A 26,376-nucleotide genomic window follows, 5' to 3' on the forward strand; every position below is an offset into this window, starting at 1 on the left:
ATCTTTCAAGAGGTCTTTTGCGAGATTTGCGATGCTCGGGGGTTCCTTGCAGGATCTAATGAGATCTGTGAGGCGTCGCGATGTGGATCTTGCCCTCACTGGGTGAGATCCAGATTTGCACATTTCAGTGCGCAGCGGGAGTGCCAGGGTTCCACCCTGCCCAGAGCCCAACCACCTAGGGACCTCCAATGGCTGGGGAGACCCTCCTCGGTGCCGTTGCAACTGGTCCACATTTGTGTGGACCAGTGCTGAATGGCGCCATGGTGACCTTGCAATTATATTTATAAAAAAAAAAACACTTTTGAAGTGGGAATTCGTACAAAATGATTTTTTACAAAGCGAAATAAACACAGAATGGTTACCAAGGAATAATACTGAAGCAAACGGTGCAAATGGATTCAAAAGAAAATTGTTTTGGTTTGTGGAAATAGCAGGTTTTTGAGAGTTGTAAACGAAGTTTAGGCTTGTGGGCAGCCCAAAAAGACCAAATGGCATCGTCTTACTGTATATTTATTGAAGAGTGAGCCTTTCATTTCAAGACTTCATGAAAAAAATGTGACAATGATTTGATCCTTTTCATAATTAGCTGAAAATGAATTTTGACAATAATAGCTAATAAATATTTTATTAACTTGCAGGATTTGGAAATTGTTTATTCTTATCTTCATGGAATGGAAGCATTGTCCAATTTGAGGGAACACCAGCTGAGGTAAGAGTGAAGCTATTTAGAAAATATAGAATATGTAAATATTTTAAGCACTTTTTTCAAAAAAATGTGTTTTATTCCAAACATGTATAAACAAGAACAGTAACAAATACAGCAACACAATCAATAACCTACAATTTGTACAGTTTTATCCTGTTTTACGTAGAAAATCATACATGTCCCCCAGCCAGGCTGCAACTCCTGGTGCCATGTCTGCCCTACAATTTAACAAAATCCTCCACCGGGTGATTAGAGAGGCAAAAGCTATAATGTCAGCATTTTTTCCTTCCACCAGCTCCAGCACCTCTGAGACCCCAAAGATTGCCACCATTGAATCTGGCCTGACCCCCACAACTTTGGATAATGTCCCAAACACCACTCCCCAGTACCGTACCAGCTTCTCACACACCCAGAACATGTGCATGTGGTTCGCCGGCCCTTGCCCACATTTTCCGCACATGCAACCACCCCACAAAAGAACCCGCTTATTCGTGCTCGAGTGATGTGCACTCTGCCCAGGCTCATCTGTGCACAAGAGGAAGTAGCATTCACCCTATGCATAGCCTCTCACCACAGACCCCTATCTATTTCTCTCCTCTCACTTGCTGTTAATCCTCATCACTTGCTCCCTAAGTAACCCGTATATGGCTCCAATCCTGTCCTTTCCAGGCTCATCTGGAAGCAGCAATTGCTCCAGCAGAGTATACCCTGGCAACTTGGGAAATGCCCTCCACTCTTTTCTTACGAAGTCAAGTACCTGCATGTACCTAAACTCTCTCCCTCCTGGAACCTCAAACCTTTCCCATGGCTCATCTAAACCCGCAAATTGCCCTTCCAGATACAGGTACCGAACCTCCTTCAGCCCCACTCCCTTCCACCATTTATACATCCCATCTATCTCCCTGGGCTTAAACCCGTGGCTCTCACACAATGGTGTCAACACTGACATCCCCTCCAATTTAAAGTGCCTCCTTAGTTGGTTCCATTGCTTGACAGTTGATTGTACCACTGGGCTCTGTGTGTACTTCCCTGATGTTATGGGAGCGGTGTTTTCAGAACCCCAAAATGTATCATGGAGTTCAACCAACCGCCCCCTTTAATGGATTGTTAGCTTTTGAAGCACATGGCTTGTTCTCCAGGTGTGGTATTACAATTATGGACACATGGGTTTTTAAACGCAAAACAATGTTTATTCCATGAACTCAACTTAACCTTTTAAATAAACATTGGATCACTTAACACCCCTTACTTCAAAGATAACCAAGAAAATAATACAACCCTAAATAATCCTTCAGTTCCTTTAAACATCCAAGAGACTTAACACCTTTAAACAGAAACACATCAGGTTAAAGACATTACTATTATGAGTTTAAATCACCCAAATTATTCAGAGATAGTCTTTCATGGCAGAGATCACAGCAGATCCAGCTCACTGCAAACACACACACCCAAGCTCTTTTCCTCAAAACTGAAACCAAAAAACAGAAGTGAGCTCAGCTCAGCTCCCCCCACCCTCTGAAATCGCTTCAGTAATATGAGCTGCTCATTTCTTTTTTTAAAAAATAATTTTTATTCAAATTTTCACAAAAAAGAAAACAATAACAGAAAATTATAAGAACAAAAGAACAGAACACCCCCCCCCCCCATATACAAAAGAGAAACAATAAATTAATGCCCGTCGTTGGCAAAAAACAGATATTCAACCCAAAACAAAGAGACAAAGCAAAAAGACCCCCCCCAGGTTGCTGCTGCTGCTGACCTTTTCTTTTTACCGTTCTGCCAGGAGATCTAGGAATGGTTGCCATCTCCTGAAAAACCCCTGCACTTAGGGCAAATTTTGCCCTCTCCAATTTAATAAACCCCGCCATATCGTTGACCCAGGCCTCCACGCTTGGGGGCCTCGCATCCTTCCACTGAAGAAGAATCCTCCGCCGGACTACTAGGGACACAAAGGCCAAAACACTGGCCGCTTTTGCCTCCTGCACTCCCGGCTCCACTGCAACCCCAAATATTGCGAGTCCCCAGCCTGGATTGACCCCGGATCCTACCACCCTCGATACCATCCTTGCTACACCCTTCCAAAATTCCCCCAGCGCTGGGTATGCCCAGAACATGTGGACATGGTTCGCTGGGCTCCCTGAGCACCTAATACACCTGTCTTCAGTCCCAAAAAACCAGCTCATCCTTGTCCCAGTCATATGAGCCCTATGCAGTACCATAAACTGTATGAGGCTATGCCTCGCATACGAAGAGGAGGCGTTCACCCTTTCTAGGGCATCCGCCCACGTCCCCTCCTCAATCTCCTCACCCAGCTCCTCCTCCCATTTATCTTTCAGCTCCTCCACCGTATCGGGGACCCCATCGAGGCCCCCACCTCCCCCCTGTGCCGCCTCCATTGCCCCCAAATCTTGCGGGTAGCTGCCACCACTGGGCTCGTGGTAGACCTCGTTGGAGGGAGCGGCAGCGGCGCCGTTGCCAGCGCTTCCAGGCTCGTGCCCACACAGGATGCCATCTCCATCCTCTTCCATGCTGCCCCCTCCCCGTCCATTACCCACTTGTGCACCATCGCTGCGTTCGCAGCCCAATAATACCACAGAGGTTGGGCAACGCCAGCCAGCCCCCGCCGCCCCCACACTCACACACACACACACACGCACACACAATCCCTGCCCCGCTCCAAGAACACCCGTCTCCCCCTTGGAGTCCCGTGTGCCCACACAAACCCCGTAATGCTCCTGTTAACCCGCCTTCGGGATAAGGATGGGGAGGCACTGGAACAGAAACCTCGGGAGTACCGTCATCTTGACTGACTGCACCCTACCCGCCAAAGACAGCGGCAACATGTCCCACCTCTTAAACTCCTCCTCCATGTGCTCCACCAGCCTTGTGAGGTTTAGCTTATGCAAGGCCCCCCAGCTCCTGGCCACCTGAACCCCCAAGTACCTGAAGCTCCTCTCCGCCCTTTACAGTGGGAGCCTCCCAATTCCCCCCTCCTGGTCCCCCGGGTGTACCACAAACAGCTTGCTTTTCCCAAAGTTAAGCTTATACCCTGAGAAACCCCCAAAATCCCAGAGAATCCCCATCACCACCGGCATTCCCCCCACCGGGTCCGCCACATACAACAATAGGTTGTCCGCATAGAGCGACACTCGGTGCTCCTCCCCACCCTGGACCAGTCCACTCCAATCCCCCGACTCCCTCAGCGCCATAGCCAGGGGTTCAATTGCCAGCGCAAAATGTAGGGGGGACCGGGGAAACCCCTGCCTCGTCCCTCGGTATAGTCTAAAATACTCCGACCTCCTCTTACTCGTGGCCACACTCGCCATCGGGGCCTCATACAACAGCCTCACCCAACTGACAAACCCCTCCCCAAACCCGAACCTTTCCAGCAACTCCCACAAGTACCCCCACTCGACCCTATCAAAGGCCTTCTCCGCATCTAGCACCACCACTATCTCTGCCTCCCCTTCTACTGCCGGCATCACAATAACGTACAAGAGCCTCTGTATATTAGTGTTCAGCTGCCTCCCTTTCACAAACCCCGTTTGATCCTCGTGGATAACCTGCGGCACACAATCTTCTATCCTCGTGGCTAAGATCTTTGGCAACAACTTGGCGTCCACATTCAGGAGTGAGATCGGCCTGTATGACCCACACTGCAGGGGATCCTTGTCTCGCTTAAGGTTCAAGGAGATCAGCGCCCGAGACATCGTCAGGGGCAAAGCACCCCCCTCCCTCGCCTCGTTGAAGGTCCTAACCAACAGGGGGCCCAGCAGGTCTGCATACGCCTTGTAAAATTCAACCGGGAACCCATCCGGCCCTGGCGCCTTCCCCGACTGCATGTTCCCTATCCCTTTAACCAGCTCCTCAAGCTCAACTGGCGTCCCCAGACCCTCCACCCGTCCCTCCTCCACCCTCTGGAATCTCAGCCGGTCCAAAAAGCGCCCCATCCCCCCTTCTCCGCCGTAAGTTCGGACCGATGTAGTCTCTCATAAAAGTCCCTGAAGACCCCATTAATGTCTACCCCCCTCCGCACCACATTTCCTCCCCGGTCCTTAACTCCACCAATCTCCCTAGCCGCATCCCGCTTACGGAGCTGGTGTGCCAGCATCCTACTCGCCTTCTCCCCATACTCGTACACCGTACCCTGAGCCTTTCTCCATTGAGCCTCCGCCTTTCTGGTGGTCAACAAGTTGAACTCAGCCCGAAGGCTGCGCTGCTCCCTCAGCAATCCCTCCTCCGGGGCCTCCGCGTACCTCCTGTCCACCCGCACCATCTCCCCCACCAATCTCTCCGCTCCCCCCTCTCTCCCTGTGGGCCCGGATGGAGATCAACTCCCCCTGAACCACCGCCTTCAGCGCCTCCCAGACCGTCCCCACTCGGACCTCCCCATTATCGTTGGCCTCCAGGTACCTCTCGATGCATCCTTGAACCCGCCCCCTCACATCCTCGTCCGCCAGCAGCCCCACCTCCAAGCGCCACAACGGGCGCTAGTCCCTCTCCTCCCCCAGCTCGAGGTCCACCCAATGCGGGGCATGGTCAGAAATGGCTATCGCCGAGTACTCAGCGTCTACTACCCTCGCAATCAGCGCCCTACTCAAAACAAATAAATCGATCCGGGAGTAGGCCTTTTGCACATGGGAGAAGTATGAAAATTCCCTGGCCCTTGGCCTTGCGAACCTCCAAGGATCCACCCCTCATAATCCCCCTCAGCACCTTAGCCGCCGCAGGCCTCCTACCCATCCTGAAACTGGATCGATCCAGTGGCGGATCCAGCACCGTGTTGAAATCTCCAAATCTGGAATCCGGCCCAACATGCGCCGCATGAAACCCGCATCATCCCAATTTGGGGCATATCCATTGCCCAACGCCACCCGCTCCCCTTGCAGCTTGCCGCTCACCATCACGTACCTCCCGCCGCTGTCTGCCACCACACTCGACGCCTCAAACGACACCCTCTTCTCCACCAGGATCACCACCCCCCGGTTTTTTGCTTCCAGCCCCGAATGAAACACTTGGCCCACCCACCCCTTCCTCAATCTAACCTGATCCGTCACCTTCAGGTGCGTCTCCTGAAGCATAGCCACGTCCGCCTTCAGTCCCCTCAGGTGCGCAAACACGCGGGACCCATTGACCGGCCCATTCAGTCCCCTCACATTCCAGGTGATCAGCCGGATCGGAGGGCCACCTCCCCCTCCTCCCCCGTCGACTAGCCATCACCCTTCCGTAATCAGCCCCTTCTTGGCCATTCTAGCAGCAACCCGGTATCCTCCCCCCTCTTCCCCCCCCGCCCCCCCAACCCTCCCCATCCTCTTTCCCCCCCCCCCCCCCCCCCCCCCCCCCAAGCTAGGGGTAATTCCGGTCATTGTACTTCCGTAAGTCAGCTGACTCCTGACCCCGGCTGCTCCCGCCACCCCAATTACCCTCCCCAGTGTCCCCCAACCATTCCCCCAATGCCGACCCCGCCCCCTGCTTCTCCAGCGCGGGAGAGAGGCCCGCGCCCCCATCCCAAGCCTCGCCCCCGACCCAAAACGCGGGAAGACTGGCACATAACCCAACAGGGCTGCGAACCCCACCCAAACCCGCAACCAGTGAAATAATAAAAATCCCAACATAATATGATAAAACACCCAAGTAAACAGATAACAGTCACGAAAAGCAGAAAAGAAAAGGCAAGACAGCAAAAAAAAAACATTGTCCAATAGAACCAAAAGAACGAAAGGATATCAAGGAGGACAAAGCCTCCGGGCTGCATACAACGTTCCCCAGCCCCCAGTCCTCAGTTCAAGTCCAGCTTCTCTGCCTGGACAAAAGTCCAGGCCTCCTCCCGGGGAGTCAAAATAAAGTTGGCGGTCTTTCTAAGTGACCAACAGGCATGCCGGCTGTAACAGGCCAAACCTGACCACCTTCTTGTGGAGAGCTGCTGATTTCTTAAAGGTACATTGCTTAAATAGCAATTTCTTAAAGGTACTCTCGCATGACACTGGGGCAAACGGTTGAGGGGCTGTCACCAAGGATCTCAGATTAGATCCTCTACAGAACTCCTTTTACATCCAAACACACTCTGCTCTCTTAACCCCCCCGCCCCATCACCAGCGCCACCTCACCACCTCCACATTTACTTTTTTTAATATGAATGTAGAGTACCAAATTCATTTTTTCAAATTAAGGGGCAATTTAGCGTGTCTAATTCATCAATCTTGCACATTTATGTTGTGTATGGGCAAAACCCACCCAAACACGAGAGAATGTGCAAACTCCAGATGGGCAGTGGCCCAGACACGGGATTGAACCTGGGATCTTGGTGCCGTGAGCCAACAGTGCTAACCACTGTGCCACCGTGCTGCCCACCACCTCCACATTTACTGCACAGTAGTGTGTACCAGGTTCGGTAGTGCCAAACCCCCTTTCTGTCTGCTTCTGCAGCAGGGCCTTCTTTACCTTCTGCACCTTCCCCACCCATACAAACTCTAAGATTATTGGAGCAGGGAGTAGGAGCTGGTGGGGGTGAGGGGGGGGGGGGGGGGGGGGGGTGGAAACAGGGCCTGTTGTGTAGATTAGAATGGCACAGGCCTCACATGTTTCAGGTGTTAAATGTTTTACTGGTGAATATTCTCCCTAGCTATGAATAGTGACCTCACCAGTATCCACTCAGTACTCCTGAAACTTCTTGATCCTCCGTGGTCTAATGCTGCATCGCGGTGTGTCCCCAGAATGCACATAACAGGTGGAGGCAGCCTGCTGCCTTTGTGCCCTGTGCCTTTGTTGCCGTTGACGGTGATCCTCTGAGGGCCTGGAATCTAAGTGCCCCAGACAACTTACCTGTAAAACAATTGTTGTCTTTTCACCCTGTTCTGCCTGCTGCTCTTAAGATGCACTGGTGTCAGGTGAGGGGGATTCAGAAGGACTGGAAACCGTCTCGAGTCTCCTGGGTGTAAAGCCGAGGGATGGACTTCAGCAATTCCTCCTCCTGAGGGTGTCCATTGGGCCCTGGGTGACTCCATGGGACAAAGGGGCAGCTGGAGTGAGCTCTAGAATCCTCTGAGTCATCTGGCACTGCCCGTACTGGAAGTCCCCTATTGTCTGCACCATGGTGTCAAAGCTCTTAGTGATGGTCCTCTGTGACTGGTCCAAGGTCTGGAGTCCCTCTGCAATATCCACCTATGTCTGGGACATGTCCCTCAGCGAATGGGACATGATGACAAGGCCCTCAGCCATGGTCATCAGAGACTCAGCCAAACCTTGGACACCACCACTCATGGCTCAGACGTCGTGTTCCAGGTTTTCCACTGCGGTCGCCAGCCTAGCAGTCTTGGCCTGGGTGCTGCAGTATGCCAGTACCATCTCCTGTGCATGAAGCCTTTTGGACTCCTCCAATAGGCCTTGCAGTCGCAGGAATGTCACTGACATCTCCACATGAATCTCATGGCTCTGGCTTATCATTTGTAGCAAATCCGGCAGAACCTTGCCCAGAGGCTTGGCATCTGGCTAGGGCCCAGCTGTTTTCTGGGATCCAGCACACCACCGACTGCTGTCTCCTTTGGATGTTCTTGCTCCACCTGATGTGCATGTGTGGTTCTCACCAGATAGTGACACAGGAGCCTGTCTGCTAATGTCACCCACCGGGGTGTGTGTTTCTGCGATGGTGGAAGGTACGGGTAATAGCTGTGAAGCATTGTTGGTGTTTTCCTCTGAGCTCTCCTCTGAGGTCGGCATCCACAAATTGGGGAGTAGGTCTCTGCGCTGCCATCTCCTGACTTGACGGGGAGTGAGTGCTCCCCCCTGTTAGTGACAAGCGACCGAGGCGCGATTCAGGCAAATCAGACCCCTGGCGACTCGGGCACGGTGAGTTTCATGTGGGGCCTTGTTTTCTTGCACTAAGTTCAGTTGGCCATTTCAGTTGGCGCAAATCACCCCTTAAATTCTGCCCATAAATACACTTGCCCATTTTTCGGGTGAATGCCGTCCAAAGTGTTGATTTCTAATCACAATTTTACTGTCACTTGACGTGATTTGTTTGTCTAGCATATACGTAGAATGGAATCATAGCAGTCTTTCTCAGATGATTGTCCAATCCTCTTTTTTCTGGGCCTTAATTGAATCTGCCTCCATCACACAATTAGGCAGTGTGATCCAAATCTTAAAACACTTGTTATTTCTATTTTACCTCATATCTTCACATTCAGAGCATCAGCTCTTTCTGAGGTTTTCTTGTTAATTACTCAAGTAACTGCAGTAACTGTAATACTTATTCATCTCCAGTCCCACAAACACAATCTCAACAAGAGACAGCAATTGACATGTACTTTCTCCAATTGAATTGGTGTTTACAGAAAATCACCAAATGCAGATAATTTGATTGTTTTAATCTCCATAAATGTTTTACTTTGGGTGGGCTTTTCAAAATCATTTCACTATTTAAATTTCCTGTACATCCACTCTTTGTGACTCTTCATTGCCTCACACAACTGATATTTTTATATGAGGTTTGTATTTCAACATTAACTTGGTCTTGGTGATCTGACAGCCTCCCTCTCTCCTCCCTTTTCCACCCCAAAAGACCTTGCTTATCCCACAAAAGGATGTGTACCTGAAAATTAAGTTGTCTTTTCTTAAATGCTGTTTTACTTGCTGTGTATTTTCAAAATATTTTTTTCCTATTTGGTAATTATAATATAGTAAATAATGAAATATTTAATTTGAAAAATTTGCCCTACATTAGATGGCAGAAAAATATTGAGAGTTTGTATGATCAAAAATATATTTTTCTGTTTCAGATTAATGTGTGAAACTGTCAGGTATGAAAGACATGAAGCAAATGAAGTCCTATACTAGTAAGTCAAGACATTTTGTTTTTGGACTGTGCATGATTTTTAAGCTATAACCGTTTAACGTTATAATCCTGCTGTTCGGGGCTTCAAAGGAGCTTTGGCTGTTTATTAAATAAGAAGTTCAGAAAACTTATTTTTCATCAGATAGAGGACTGTTTCTAAGAGTATTAGAGTGGGTACAAGGAAATCCTACAAATATCAATTATACTGAAAGAATTTGTAAGATGCAGCAGTGTTCTATATAAGTAGTGTCCAGACCTTGTGTTTAAAAAAAAAGCTGTTGTTATTTCAAAAGTGGTTTTCTGAGTGTGACATTTTAAAATCTAAAATAATAATCTTTTTGTCTGCCTGGACTGCTTTGATTGCTCACTTTAGAGTGCATGTCTGCTGGTGGGTTTATTTGGGGTGTGGTGCCTGGTGCACACGGGGTTCACAAAAACTAGAGCACGTGAAGAATATGTGGCGTCCAAAGGTTGGCAGGTGATTGCAGTGGCGGATTATGAGGTTTGGTTGGAGAACAAAAGAAAGAGAAGGTAAGGGGAGCCCGATAAGAAAGTGTCACTGTTCGAGGAGAGTGTTTCTGTAAGGGGTGGGATTGATGGGAGAGATGAAAGAAATTTAATGGAATGTTATAGGAGGGGTGGATGAGATAATGAAATTGGTTAAATGTGGTAAAATAGCAAGAACAATTATTTTATACAACTTATTATTCAAAAGCTTTCTGCAAAAAAAAAAATGATTCACTGGTTTTGAATGAAATGTTTTAGAAAAGCTGTGAGGTAAATTAAAAGAATAGAAGATGAATAGATTATAAAAACAAAGAAGATGGATTTCCAGAGATTCCATACAGACTAAAACTAATGGATATGCGGGCAGCATGGTGGTCTAGTGGTTAGCACAGCTGCCTCACGGCGCTGAGGTCCCAGGTTCGAATCCCGGCCCTGGGTCACTGTCCGTGTGGAGTTTGCACATTCTCCCCGTGTCTGCGTGGGTTTCGCCCCCACAACCCAAAAATGTGCAGAGTAGGTGAATTGGCCACGCTAAATTGCCCCTTAATTGGAAAAACTAATTGGGTAATCTAAATTAAAAAAAAAAACTAATGGATATGTTTTTAAAAAAAATAATTTTTATTGAAAAATTTTGAATTTATACAACAACATCGAACCATAATAAAATACCAACAATAACAATAATGATAGCAATCATGAACCTCCGCCCCTCCTCAATGAACAACCCAATATATTAACAACAACTTAAATTAACACACTGTTAAGTTACACAACCGTAGCGAAAAAAAATAGAAACTATAATAAGGAACCCCCCCCTCCGCCGGGCTACTAGGGACGCAAAGGCCAGGACACCGGCCTCTTTCGCCTCCTGCACTCCCGGCTCCACTGCAACTCCAAAAATCGCGAGTCCCCACCCTGGTTTGACCCTGGATCCAACCACCCTCGACACTGTCCCCGCCACCCCCCTGCAGAATTCTTCCAGTGCCGGGCATGCCCAGAACATATGGGCATGATTCGCCGGACTCCCCGAACACCTGGTGCACCTGTCCTCACCCCCAAAGAACCTACTCATCCTAGTCCCGGACATGTGGGCCCGGTGCAGCACCTTAAATTGGATGAGACTAAGCCTCGCACATGAAGAGGAAGAGTTGACTCTCTCCAAGGCATCCGCCCAAGTCCCGTCCTCTATCTGCTCCCCAAGTTCCCCCTCCCATTTAGCTTTCGGCTCCTCCACTGACGACTCCTCCACCTCCTGCATTACCGTATAAATGTCAGGCACCTTCCCCTCTCCGACCCACACCCCCGAAAGCACTCTGTCCATCGCCCCCCGCGAGGGCAGCAAAGGGAACTCCTCTACCTGTCACCTAGCAAACGCCTTTACCTGCAAGTATCCGAACATGTTCCCTTGGGGGAGGCCAAATTTATCTTCCAGTTCCCCCAGGCCCGCAAACCTCCCGCCAATAAACAGGTCCCTTAATTTACTGATGCCCACCCTTTGCCACCCCCTAAATCCCCCATCATTGTTCCCCGGGATGAACCGATGATTTCCACACAATGGAGCCTCCATCGAGCCCCCTGTTTCCCCCCCTATGCCGTCTCCACTGTCCCCAGATTCTTAGGGTTGCCGCCACCACCGGGCTTGTGGTATACCTCTTAGGAGAGAGCGGCAACGGCGCTGTTGCCAAGGCACCCAGGCTCGTACCTCTACATGATGCCATCTCCATTCTTTTCCACGCCGCCCCCCTCCCCTCCATCACCCATTTACGCACCATTGACACATTGGCCGCCCAATAGTACCCCAAAAGGTTGGGCAGCGCCAGCCCGCCTCCATCCCTCCCTCGCTCCAGGAAAACCCTCTTCACTCTCGGAGTCCCATGTGCCCACACAAAGCTCAAAATACTGCTAGTCACTCTCCTAAAGAAGGCCCTCGGGATGAAGATGGGCAGGCACTGAAAGAGGAACAAGAACCTCGGAAGCACCGTTATTTTGACAGACTGCACCCTCTCCGCCAACGACAATGGCAGCATGTCCCACCTCTTGAACTCCTCCTCCATCTGATCCACAAGGCTGGTGAAATTATGCTTGTGAAGAGTCCCCCAGTCCCTGGCCACCTGCACCCCCAGGTACCTAAAACTCTCCCCTGTCCTCCTAAGCGGGAGCCTACCAATTCCTTCCTCCTGGTCTCCAGGGTGCACCACAAACACCTCACTCTTGCCTAAATTTAGTTTATAGCCTGAAAAGGTCCCATACTCAGCTAGCAGCTCCATCACCCCCGGCATCCCTCCCACCGGGTCCGTCACATACAGTAACAGGTCATCGGCATACAACAACACCCTATGTTCCTCCCCACCTCGCACCAAACCTCTCCACCTCCCTGAATCCCTCAACGCCATCGCCAACGGCTCGATTGCCAATGCAAACAACAAGGGGGACAGGGGGCAACCCTGCCTGGTCCCTCGGTGAAGCCGGAAGTACTCCGACCTCCTCCCATTCGTGGCCACACACGCCATTGGGGCCTCGTATAGCAGCCTCACCCATCTAATAAACCCTTCACCAAATCCAAACCTCCCCAACACCTCCCATAGGTACCCCCACTCCACTCTATCGAAGGCCTTCTCTGCATCCAGTGCCACTACTATCTCTGCTTCCCCCTCAATCGCCGGCATCATGATGACATTCAACAATCTCCGCACATTCGTGTTCAGCTGCCTTCCCTTCACAAACCCTGTCTGGTCATCGTGTACAACCCGTGGCACACAGTCCTCTATCCTGGTGGCCAGGATTTTTGCCAGCACCTTGGCGTCCACATTGAGGAGAGATATGGGCCTGTATGAACCACACTGCTGGGGGTCCTTGTCCCTCTTTAAGATTAACGAAATCAGCGCCCGCGACACTGTCGGGGGCAAAGTCCCCCCTTCCCACGCTTCATTAAGTGTCCGCACCAGCAAGGGGGCCCACTAGGTCCACAAACTTTTTATAAAATTCCACCGGGAACCCATCTGGCCCCGGCGCCTTCCCTGACTGCATCTGCCCAATCCCCTTAACTAGCTCCTCCAGCTCAATCAGCGCCCCCAACCCCTCCACCTGCTCCTCCTGCACCTTCGGGAAAGAAAGCCCGTCGAGGAACCTCTCCATTCCCCTCCTCTCCACCGTTGGCTCCGACCGGTACAGTTCCCCATAAAAGTCCTTAAAAACCTCATTCACCTGTACCCACTTCCGCATCACATTCCCACTCTTGTCTCTCACTCCAGCAATTTCCTTAGCCGCATCCCGCTTGCGGAGCTGATGAGCCAGCATCCTACTCGCCTTTTCACCATGTTCGTACACTGCCCCTTGTGCCATCCTCCACTGTGCCTCCGCCTTTCTAGTGGTCAGCAAGTCAAATTTAGCCTGTAGGCTGTGCCTCTCCCCCAACAGTCCCTCCTCTGGTGCCTCTGCATACCTCCTGTCTACCTCCAGCATCTTTCCCACCAGTCTATCCCTCTCACTCCTCTCGCTCCTCTCCCTGTGTGCCCGGATGGATATCAGCTCCCCACGAATCACTGCCTTCAGGGCTTCCCAGACCATCCCCACCTGGACCTCCCCCGCATTATTCACCTCGAGGTACCCCTCAATACTTGCCCGGACCCTCCTACACACCACCTCCTCTGCCAACAACCCCACATCCAACCGCCACAATGGGCGCTGGTCCCGCACCTCCCCCATCTCCAACTCTATCCAATGCGGAGCGTGGTTGGAGATTGCAATAGCCGAATATTCGGCCTCCTCCACTCTCAGAATCAGTCCCCTACTCACCACGAAGAAGTCTATCCGAGAATAGACCCTATGTACGTGGGAGAAGAAAGAGTACTCCCTTGCCCTCGGCCTCACAAACCTCCATGGATCCACCCCTCCCATCTGGTCCGTAAACCCTCTCAGTACCTTGACCGCCGCTGGCCTCCTACCCGTCCTAGAGCTGGACCGATCCAGTGAAGGATTCAACACCGTATTGAAGTCCCCCCCCCCCCCCCCCCCCCCCATAATCAGACCTCCCGCCTCTAGATCCGGGACCCGTCCCAGCATACGCCTCATAAAGCCCGCATCGTCCCAATTTGGGGCATACATACTAGCAAATACCACCTTCTCTCCTTGTAGCCTGCCCCTAACCATAACATACCTACCCCCCTTATCCGCCACCGCCTCAGATGCCTCAAACGACACATTTTTCCCCACCAGAATCGCCACTCCCCGGTTCTTCACATCCAACCCAGAGTGGAAAACCTGCCCCACCCACCCCTTCCTCAGACGGACCTGGTCCGCCACCTTCAGGTGGGTCTCCTGAAGCATTGCCACATCTGCCTTTAGCCCCCTCAGATGAGCAAGTACCCTCAACCGCTTCACCGGCCCATGCAATCCTCTCTCATTCCAGGTGACCAACCGGATCAGCGGGCGTCCCGCCCCCCTCCCCCCGTCGACTGCCCGCCCCAGGCCAGCACCCCCCCCCCCCCCCCCCCCCCCCCCCCCGGACCCAGTCCCCACAGCGACAACACCTCACCTCTGTGTGTCTCCCCCCCCCGCCCCGCGGCTCCTTCCTGACCCTGCCAGCAGCAACCCGGTATTTCCCCCCCCCCCCCCCCCAGGCTAGGAACCCTCCTAGCCGCGAACCGTCCTCCATTGTACTTCCGTGGGTCAGCTAACTTCTGCTGACCCCGGAAACTCCCGCCAAAAACCCGACTCCTCCCAAAGTGGGATCATCCCCCATCCTATCCCCCCTCCAGGCACCGCTCCAGCGCGGGGAAGAACCAGTTAGGCCCCCCCCCCCACCCCCACCATTCTGACGCAGCTCCCAAACACCAGCCCCAGTCCATACCCCCAACCCGATATAGAATACAACAAACCCCCCCAACCCTCCCCGCAAGATTCAAAACTCAAACAATGCCCCACAACAAAAAACAGAACAACACCCCAATAAATAACCATATCAAAATTACAAAAGTACAGAAAAAGAGAACACAGCAACAGTAGAAACCAGCAATAAAGTATTACAACTGACCCCGCAACCCCCAACCCCTAGTTCGAGTCCAGTTTCTCCGTCCACACGAAGGCCCACGCCTCCTCCGGGGAATCAAAATAATAATGCCGGTCCAAATAAGTTACCCACAGGCGCGCAGGCTGCAACATTCCGAACTTTATCTTCTTCTTGTAGAGCACCTCTTTCGTCCGATTAAACCCGGACCGCCGCTTAGCCACCTCCGCATTCCAATCCTGGTAGATCCGTACTACCCCATTCTCCCAGTTGCTGTTCTTCACCTTCTTGGTCCAGCGCAGCACATACTCCCAATCACTGAACCGGTGGAACCTCACCAGCACCGCACGCGGGGGTTCATTCTCCTTAGGCCTCCTGGCCAGTACTCTGTGTGCTCCCTCCAGCTCCAAGGGCAGATGGAAAGATCCGGCCCCCACTAGCGAGTCCAGCACCGTAGCCACGTAGGTTGTCAGATCCGACCCCTCCAGCCCCTCTGCAAGGCCCAAGATCCTCAGATTTTTCCACATGCGGTGATCAAGCTCCTCGAAGCAGTCCTGCCACTTCTTGTGGAGTGCCTCGTGCCCCTCCACCTTATTCACGAGGACCACGGCCTCCTCCTCTTGTACAGTGGCCTGCGTCTGCAACGCCTTGATGGCAGCACCCTGAGTCGTCTGAATCTCCGAGAGCCTTTTGTTCGTTTCCTGCAGAGAGCTCAGTACCTCAGCCTTGAAATCTGCAAAACAGCACAGGAGAGCAGCTTGCTGCTCCTGGGCCCACTGCTTCCACTCCTCTGGTGCTCCGCCGGCCGCCATCTTGGATTCCTTCCCCCGTTTTTTCTGGGGAGCTGCTGCCGTTTTTTCCCCCTTTCCACTCCGAGTTCGAGTCATGAAATGTGGAGAAAGTCGATCAGCACACCTTCTCCCACCGGGAGACGTCGAAAAAATTCCGTTTTGGGCTCTAAAAAGAGCCGAAAAGTCCGTTTGAAGCGGGAGCTCCCAAATGTGCGGCTTCCTACATCATCGCCGCCACCGGAAGTCAACTAATGGATATATTATCGCACAAACTTTGATTCGGGGAAGTAGCAGTTATAATGTTGCTACGAAACGTGGATCCTAAATGAGGATTTTGTTATGGAACAAGATTTGAAGTTAGGAAGCCATTTTCTTTGAGGGTAGATGGCAAATGTAGTTCTGCATGGATATTTGAAGCTGTAACGGGCAGATTTCACAGAATAAGTCTGTTTATTCCTTCAGAATAATAAACCTACTGTTCCAATTCAAGACAGAATATACTGAATTTGACGTTCATATATTCTATAACTATAAACAAGATACAATGCCGCATTTTTCAAAATTTGCACACATGTTCCTGGACCTGTGTTTTCACATGAACAACTTTATTAGTGTTTTCCAGAGTGAGGAGCTTTGATTCTACTAAAGTGTTTGGTGAAATAATAACTAGCAATTTAAAGAAGTACCATTGCATTTGATAAGGTTCCCATGGGAGGCTCATTCAGAAAGTTAGGGGGCATGGGATACAGGGAAATTTGGCTGTCTGGATACAGAATTGGCTGGCCGAAAGAAGACAGTGAGTGGTAGTGGATGGAAAATATTCCGCCTGGAGGTCGGTGACCAGTGGTGTCCTGCAAGGATCAGTTCTGGGACCTCTGTTCTTTGTGGTTTTTATAAATGACTTGTATGAGGAAGTGGAAGTAGTAAGTTTGCCGATGACACGAAGGTTGGGGAAGTTGTAGATAGTGTTGAGGGTTGTTACAGGTTACAACAGGACATTGACAGGATGCAGAGCTGGACTGAGAAGTGGCAGATGGAGTTCACCTTTGATAAATGTGAAGTGATTCATTTTGGAAGGTCGAATTTGAATGCTGAATACAGGGTTAAAGGCAGGATTCTTGGAAGTGTGGAGGAACAGAGGGATCTTGGGTCCACGTACATTGATCCCTCAAAGTTGCCACCCAGGTTGATAGGGTAGTTAAGAAGGCATATGGTGTGTTGGCTTTCATTAACAGGGGGATTGCGTTTAAGAGCCGTGAGGTTTTGATGCAGCTTTATAAAACCCTAGTCAGACCACACTTGGAATATTGTGTCCAGTTCTGGTTGCCTCATTATAGGAAGGATGTGGATGCTTTGGAGAGGGTGGAGAGGGTACAGAGGAGATTTATCCGGATGCTGCCTGGACTGGAGGGCATTTCTTATGAAGAAAGATTGAGGGAGCTAGGGCTTTTCTCACTGGAGCGAAGAAGGCAGAGAGGTGACTTGATAAGAGGTGTGCAAGGTGATGAGAGGCATGGATAGAGTGGATAGCCAGAGACTTTTCCCCAGGGTGGAAATGGCTGTCACAAGGGGACATCATTTTAAGGTGATTGGAGGAAGGTATAGGGAAGATGTCAGAGGTAGATTCTTTACACAGACTGGTGGGTGTGTGGAATGCATTGCCAGCAGAGGTGGTGGAGTCAAGAGTCATTAGAGACATTTAAGTAATTCTTAGACAGGCACATTAACAGCAGTAAATTGAAGGGGTGTAGGTTAGGTTGATCTTAGATTAGGATAAGTGGTCGGCACAACATCGTGGGCTGAAGGGCCTGTACTGTGCTGTACTGTTCTATGTTCTATATTCAATAAAGATACTCATTTGACCACAAATGTTTTTTAGGCCCCTGCTGGTATAGTAATGAAATGTTTTAATTTTATTTTTATTTGATCTCAAACCTCTTCTGATAAGTTTGAACAAACCCTATGAATAGAATTGAAATGTTGAACATTTTCAACTGGGATGGTATAGAGGCTGGCTCCGACCTGCGTGCATCATACATTTGAGCTGGTGAGATTGGATGCCACATTTGGGGGTGGGAAGAGAAGGGGCTGGAAGGAATAGGGGACCTGTTCATGGGCGGCCGGTTCATGGGTTTTTAGGAGCTGTCGGAGAAATTTGGGCTCTTGCGGCCTGACTCATTCAGACACCTGCAGGTCCGCAATTTTGCGAAGTGGATGTTTCCGGCATTGCCTGTAGTACTGCCACATCGCTAATGGGGAAGATTCTTTTGTTCACAGTCGAAGGAGGGGAATACCTTGGTGGGCGGGTTCTATGGAAGGATTATGGCAGAAGACGAAACTCCCGGTGGGGGGTTAAGGTCAAGTGGGAGGCGGAGTTGGACTTGTGTTGCAGGGTGGGGTGTGGAGTGAGGCCTTGCGGAGGGTGAATGTCACGTCCCCGCATGCGATGCTTGGCTTAATATAGCTTAAAGTAGTGAATCGGACTCATTTGACTAGGTCCAGAATGAGTAGGTTTTTTTGTGGGAGTGGGGGATAAGTGTGAGCGCTGTGGGAGAGGTCTGGCTAATCATGTGCACATGTTCTGGTCGTGTGCAAAGCTTGTGGGGTTTTGGGTCTCCTTCTTTAACACCATGTTGGCGATTCTGAAAATTGAACTGGGGCCCTGTCCCTTATTGGCCATATTTGGGGTGCCAAACCTGCTGGAGCTGCAGACAGGTGTGGGGGTTAATGTCCTGGCTTTCACCTCGCTATTTGCTCGGAGGCGAGTGCTGCTGGGGTGGAGGTCAGCTTCTCAATCCAGTGCCTCAGTGTGGCTGGGTGATCTGTAAGAGTTTTTATACCTCAAGAAAGTACACCGTGATGGGAGCAATTGAGGGGTTGGCAGCCGTTTATTTTGTATTTCAAAGAGCTGGTCACTGTTAGTTGTTTTCGGGTGGGGTGGGGGGTGGGGGGGGGGGGGTGGAAATGGGGATATTATGTGGTTTGGTGTTATGTATAAAATGATAAATGTTTGAATGAAAATATTTCAAAAAAGTTTAAACTTTAATTGTGTCACTTCAGAGTCTCTATTAACCCTGCAATTATCTTGGTTGTTAAGATTAGATAATTGGGGAGGATGGGTGGGGAAGGGAGGATGGGTGGGGGAAGGGGGGGGGGGGCGGGCGGCATGTGGCACAGTGCTTAGCACTGGGACTGCGGCGCTGAGGACCCGGATTCGAATCCCGAGCCTGGGTCACTGTTTGTGTGGAGTTTGCACATTCTCCCCATGTCTGAGTGGGTTTCACCCCCACAACCCAAAGATGTGCAGGTTAGGTGGATTGGCCACGCTAAATTGCCCATTAATTGGAAAAAAAAGTAATTGGGTACTCTAAATTTATAAAAAGACATGATTAGATAATTGGAACAGAGTTCAACATTATATATTGTGTTGGCCAGAAATAGCAGCAATACAATCACTTTAGATTTCTGCACCTAGTAATGCAACTTAGTGCATGTATGTCATCTATGCCTGCAGCCGTGCACTAAACCTGTTATATAGAGATATGACTGAGACATCTTTCCTGATCATCATGTATGGCTGTACTATTGATTCTTTGCTTCAGAGCTAGCTTAACATACTGAATTACGTTTGCCATCTATATGTCTATTATTTAAAGAATTCAACACCCTAATGTATCTGGAGACATTGGGTGGAATTGAGTGCCGTCCCACGTGATGATTTTGGTGACGGGGTAATTTAGGGTGGTGGTGGTGGTGGCGGTAAGGTCTGTCGATGACTTTCCTACCCTGCCATCAATTGAGGTTCTTAAAGAGCCTTATCCAGCTGCTCCTGTCATTAACCTAATGGCAGGTGGCGTCTTCACCATGCAGAATGCATGACTAGCAAACCCACACAGCATTCCTTGCGTGCTCCCAAGGGGGCACCATCTCTTGTAATGGAAATTTGATTGTACTATTACAGCCCATCTGAATTAAGTTATTGTATATATCCAAATCCTGCACCTAACACATTTCTTTGATAAGACTTCAGGCATGCGCACGCACATTCTATGTAATGCCTACCTGATTATCTCAAATATTATATTAATAAAATAGCAAAGTCTCAGTTGTCCGGGTGGGAAAGATGCAAACCAAAAGCTATCCATCAAAATGTACAAAAACAGCAAATGCAGAAACTGTGTCCGAGTTTCTGAAGCTCTTTGATAAATTCAGGAGGGAGTTTATAATGGTGAAAATCCTACACAAAAACATAATTTGTATTATCATTAAATGTAATTATATGGTTAATTGTTTGACAAAGGAGCAGCGTATGAATGGGAGAAGGGAGAACGGGTAAGGGGAGAATGTGGAGAGAGGGACTGGATAGGAATATGTGGGGAGGGGTCTGTAGTGATGGAAAAAGATTGGATGGGGAAGAGATGTGGATGAGGCAGAGGGGATGGAGTGTGAGATGGGGATGGAGGGAGAGGAGATGGTAAGTTAGGAGTTGGAAGAGATGGACCAAGAGTAGTGGCACTGATTTAAGGCTTTAGGCAAGAAATGGAGGATGTTGGGAGATAGGTTTTTTTACACAGCGAGTGGCAATGACCAGGAATTGTTCTCGGGGATGGTAGAAGCAAAAGCAGAGCCTGCATCGACTTGATGGGCCAGATAGCCTCCTTTTGTGCTGTAAATTATTCTGATTCTGTGATTTGAAATGCATCAGTAACATTTTGATTCGGTTAGCTTTGGTTGTAAGCCTGACTCTCTTTAATCTTCTAAAATATTTTAGTGAAGAGTTTCAATTGAGTAGCAGACTCCTTTCTGTGCACCAGTACCACTTTGTGCATCTCAAACTAGTGGACAATATCTCTGACAGCCAGAAATCCCTGCTACTCGGTCCCAAAACTGACTCAGTGATTTAAAAGACCCTAGCAGTCTCTAGATATCGCTTGCTCCACCGAAGTACTTCTTGACGTCACTGATCCTATTTATTGACACCATTGATTCCACTTCTCACAGCCCAATCATCCTTCCACTCTTCACAAGCCCTATATCCCACTGCCTAAAACCTCATGCTTCCTTTTCAATTACACAACCTTCATCCAATTCTTCCTAGTCTGACCCTCACTCCCATAACTTTCAAAAATATCCATGCAGTCAGTAGAGCTCATGCCTCTGCCACACTGTACTGTTCAACTCTTCCTTGAGACTATTCCCTGCCTTTCTCTGCAACTGCAAAGAGCTTCCAAGTCTTAAAACCAATCACATCCAATAACCAACTCTGGAAACTCTGCTCACATTTTGAGAAGTGTGACCAATAGCACCATAGCAGCTGAGATAATCCACAACATGCTAAAACAAACATCATTAAAAAAAATAGTCAATATGCCCCATCTCCAAATGTTAACAGATCCACAACGTCAAAACCTAATCAGTTCTTCCTTAAACTGAAATTTTGAGTTATATTGTTTTATACTTCGCTGACAGCATTTTCCCATTCCAAACCACCTCTTATGGCACTACCTGTTTTCCTGTATACCCTGTGCTTTTTAAGAAAAGAGATTTTAAATGCATTAATAAAGAGGTAGGTGGAGGGTGCAGCATTGTGGTGCTGTGGTTAGCACTGCTGCCTCGCGGCGGTGAGGTCCCAGGTTTGATTCCGGCCTTGGGTCACTGTCTGTGTGAAGTTTGCACATTCTCCCCGTGTTTGTGTGGGTTTCCACCCCCACAACCCAAAAATGTGCAGTCTAGGTGGATTAACCACGCTAAATGCTATGGGGCTGGTTTAGCATGGGGCTAAATAGCTGGCTTTTAAAGCAGACCAAGGCAGGCCTGCAGAACGTGTTCAATTCCCGTACCAGCCTCCCCGAACAGGTGCCAGAATGTGGCGACTAGGGCCTTTTCACAGTAACTTTATTTAAAGCCGACTTGTGACAATAAACGATTTTCATTTCATTTCATTCATTTCAAATTGCCCCTTAATTGGAGAAAAAATGAATTGGGTACTCTAAATTTAAAAAGAAAACGAAGTAGGTGGAACTACCGGTGAAAGCAGGTCGCACAAAAGGTGGCTCCTGCCAAGGTCCCTGTATTTTGATCCCTTTTGCCCGGATTTTTTGGGAGATTCTGGGTTCTAGCCCAGTAGATTGGTGTGGAGAATGGAAAGGCGGCAGAGGAATGTCAAAAGCCTAGTTGAAAAAGGCCACGGGAAATAAACCCCAGGCTGGTAGTCCAGCAAAGGATTCTGTGGGGGGAAAGATGGTTGAGGCAGCTGCACCCATCACGTTGCAAAACGTTGGTTAACAGGTGATTAAGAAGGCAAATGGAATTGTGTCCTCCATTGCTAGAGGGATGGAGTTTAAGACTAGGGAGGTTATGCTGCAATTGCATAAGGTGTTAGTGAGGCCACACCTGGAGTATCGTGTTCAATTTTGGTCTCCTTATCCGAGAAAGGACTTACTGGCGCTGGAGGGTGTGCAGAGGAGATTCACTAGGTTAATCCCAGAGCTGAAGGGGTTGGATTATGAGGGGAGGTTGAGTAGACTGGGACTGTACTCATTGGAATTTGGAAGGATGAGGGGGGATCTTATAGAAACATATAAAATTATGAAGGGAATAGATAGGATAGATGTGAGCAGGTTGTTTCCACTGGTGGGTGAAAGCAGAACTAGGGGGCGTAGCCTCAAAATACGGGGAAGTAGATTTAGGACTGAGTTGAGGAGGAACTTCTTCTATGGAATTCCTTGCCCAGTGAAGCAGTTGAGGCTCCTTCATTAAATGTTTTTAAGATAAGGATAGATAGTTTTTTGAAGAATAAAGGGATTAAGGTTATGGTGTTCGGGCCAGAAAGTGGAGCTGATTCCACAAAAGATCACAGTTAGCGGTAGGAGGAGGTTCCTGGAGTGAGCCAAGAAGAGTCGGAGCATAGATTGGGATGGGCTCTCTGTGCATCTACTGGGACATTGGTACCAAACTGGCGAAGTGGCGGGCGGCCTTCAATAAGGCGGAGGTAGCGCTGTATAATAAAGGTTTGGGGTGGTGTATCCAACAAGGTTGAGAGTCACACTGCACTTGAAAGATCACTATTTTGACACGTCGGAGCAGGCTGCAACCTTCATCAAGGACCTGGAAAGCTACTTGCCAGAAGTAATCGCAGAAGATCAGACCAGGTTTGTCGAGGGCAGACCACTAATGGCGAACAGCAGACGCCTGCTGAACATGATCATTATCCCACCCGGGCAGAGGACACCAGAAGTGATCATCTCCCTGAATACTGAGAAGGCTTTCAATGAAGCCATGGACGGGCATTCAGAGAGGAGACTGGGAGCACTTCGTCTCGAACCCCATAGCCAGCCTGGGCATGATAACGGAACTCCAGAGGGAGTTTGGATCCTTTTTCGGGTTACAAATTAAATCTGAGCAAGTGCAGCTCCAGTGTCCAAGGTTCGATTCCCGGCTTGGGTCACTGTCTGTGCGGAGTCTGCGTGTTCCTCCTGTGTCTGCGTGGGTATCCTCCGGATGCTCTGGTTTCCTCCCACAACTCCCGAAAGACGTGCTGTTCGGTAATTTGAACAATGTGCCGGAATGTGGCGACTAGGAGCCTTTCACAGTAACTTCATTGCAGTGTTAATGTAAGTCTACTTGTGACAATAAAGCTTACTTTAAAAAAAATCTTCCCAGTGAACCCCCAGGAGAGAGGAGCCGAGGTCGCGACGCTGCAGTTCAAACCGGACCAAACCAAGTTCAGGTACATGGGGATCCAGATAGCTCATGACTGGGCAGGGCTCCCATCAGTGGAACCTGTCCAGCGTGGTGAAGGAGAAGAAGAGGGACCTTCCTAATGTTGCTTGCTCCCACTCTTTCTGGCGGGAAGAGTGCAAATTATAAAAATAATGAATGTGCTGCCAAGGATCCTCTTCTTGATCTTCAACCCCAGATCCTTCTCCAGCTGGGTGGATAAACTGATCATGGCCTTTGCCTCTGTGGGAAAGAATCCTAGGATGCGTAAAACTGTCCCACAAAGAGGGCGGCGTATGGGGGTTTGGCTCTTACAAGTCTTCTATTCTACCACTGGGTAGCAAATACAGAGGGGGTGTGGGGGTGGTTGGGAGAGAATGGGTGCTGATGGAGCAGGCCTCCTGTATTGGGACGTCCCTTCGGGCACTGGCCACCGCCCCACTCCCATTCCCCCCAGCCCAGTGCCAGTTGCCACACCAAGGACCTGGAACCAGCTCAGGCACCACTTCAACTCAGTAACATGTCTATTGTGGCTTCCATCTGCCAAAACCATAGATTCCTCCTGACAAAGATAGACGCCACCTACAAAGTGTGGAGAAAGGATGAAGAGGGGCTGACTGTTAGGGACTTGTATGTGGAAGGTAAAATGGCAACTGTAGGGGCTCTAGTGAAGAAGCTTCAATTCCTGAAAAGGAACAAACTCCACTACCTGCAGCTATGGCATTTCCTATGCAAGGAGACCACTATGTTCCCCCAGATACCCGGACATACCCTACTGGACAAACTATTAGCTCTGGGTGAACTAGGGGACAGTAAATGTGCCGGCAAATATGTAAGACCCCACTGGACAAGGTATGAGAAAATTGGGAGGAGAAATTGGGCATAGAGATAGTGGGAGGACTCGAAGGTCTGTACAGGGTAAACGCCACCTCCTCACGCATAAGGCTTGGCCTAAGGTGGTGGCGTACAGATTGCACCTGACCTGGAGACGGATGAGCGGGTTCTTCCCGGAGCTGGAGGATAAATGTGAGTGGTATCAGGGCTGTCAGGCCAACCACACCCACATGTTCTGGTCCTGCCCCAAGCTGAGCAGGTTCTGGACCACCTTCTTTGAGGCCATGTCCAAGATGGTGGGGGTGAGGATGGAGCTATTCAGTTAGTGGCAGTTTTCAGGGTATCGGAGCATCCAGACCTCTTTGTGGGGAGAGTGGCCGACACCCTGGCATCGCCTTCCTGATTGCCCGGCAGAGACTGCTGATTGGATGGAGGTCAGCAGTGTCACCCAGGGCCACAGACTGGCTATCCAAACGAGAAAAAATGACACTCTCCATTAGGGGATCAGAGGAAGGGGGTTCCACCACACGTGGAAGTAATTCAACTGGGATGGGGAGTAACGGGGGTGGGGGAAGAGAAATAGTCAGAGAAGGGACCAAAGGAGGTGGGGCGGGGCCGGGGGAGAACATTCAATCTACAGTGAGAAGAAAGTAAAATCTTCATAAATGTAAATAGACCACTTGTCTCTCTTTCTCTTCATAGTTTTTTTTTGTTCAACAAAAGTGTAAGTTTCGACTATATCTCAGATATGTACAGTAAAATGGTGTAATTTATTTATAACGTTAGTTATAATTGACGCAACTATGTAATTGAATTACATGTTTATCGGATTTGCCTGTCATAAACACAACTTCAATAAAAAACATTGATTTTTTTAAAAATGTGCTCGACCGTTACAGAATGGTCTGGAATATTTAATGTGAACACATAGCTTGCATTTTGGCACATCGGCCAGTACTGCTGCCTCACAGCGCCAGGGACCTGGGTTCATTTTCGGCCTTGGGTGACTGTGGAGTTTGCACTTTTTCTTCCTGTGACTGCCTGGATTTCCTCCTGGTGCCCGGCTTCCTCCTGGTGCCCGGCTTCCTCCCACAGTCAAAATATGTGCAGGTTAGGCGGGATTACAAGGATAGGGTGGGGGCCCAGGTTTGGCTGTTCTTTCAGTGGGTTAGTGCAGACTTAATGGGCTGAATGGCCTCCTTCTGCACTGTGGAAATTCTGTGGTTCTATTATAAGATAGAATGTTTCAGCTTCTTGACAACTAATACTGATATCTAAAAATAATTAATGTTTAAGACAAAGTAAAATGTATGAAGTGTTGCTCGTTCTGGGAGAGTGTGCTTTACACTCAATTTGGCTCTGTTTCGTTCCTTAGCCCTAGAGTCGCCAGGTATCGTTAAGATACCGCCACAAGTTTCAAGTTCAAGTTCAGACCAATAACTCCATACACCAGTTAGTAAGTTCAAACAAGACACGTTTATTATAATACAGTTATCTACTAATTATGCATATAAAACTACAAGACTAGGCTAATCCTACCACTAACAGGCCAATACTTATCTGGAATAAGGGAACTGCCGGATCAGGGAACAACGGCCTCTAGCGTTGTCCTGGATCTGCAGGCTTCCAGTTGGTGTGGACTAAAGGGGTCAGGAGTGTCTACTCTTGTAGCGTGCGTTGTGTGACACTAACTTGATGGCGGCTGCTGGCCAGGCCTCTCCTCTCCGTGGTCAAGTTCGAGAGCTGCTACAAAGGTGTTCTTGTCCGGCTGAGAGAGAGAGAGCTGGGGTCGGGGTCTCTGCCTTATACCCCAGGTGGCTACAGAAGTGACTGAAGGGTAAATATTACTGTAGCCTGAATGATGCAACAAAAATATGAGGTCAATGAGATTGAACCTGACTCTATCACAAGACTGCTTCTGGGAACACCAATCGACACTGAAGTAGTCTCATGCAAACACAGAATGCTACTTACATTAAAA

The 26,376-nt window shown here is 49.4% G+C and overlaps 1 protein-coding gene across 8 annotated transcripts in view; it reads left to right on the forward strand.

Moving 5' to 3' along the window:
- The window catches only part of rapgef2 (Rap guanine nucleotide exchange factor (GEF) 2), a 562,209-nt gene that overhangs the window by 125,597 nt on the left and 410,236 nt on the right, over positions 1-26,376 (forward strand). For all 8 annotated transcript variants that reach the window (XM_038792314.1, XM_038792318.1, XM_038792316.1 and 5 more), the window contains exons 2-3: positions 639-709; positions 9,484-9,540. In XM_038792314.1, the coding sequence (XP_038648242.1) occupies positions 639-709; positions 9,484-9,540 (128 nt within the window). The remainder of the gene's footprint in view (positions 1-638; positions 710-9,483; positions 9,541-26,376) is intronic.

This window comes from Scyliorhinus canicula, chromosome 3 (genome assembly GCF_902713615.1).
Source record: "Scyliorhinus canicula chromosome 3, sScyCan1.1, whole genome shotgun sequence".
Taxonomy (NCBI): Eukaryota; Metazoa; Chordata; class Chondrichthyes; order Carcharhiniformes; family Scyliorhinidae; genus Scyliorhinus; species Scyliorhinus canicula.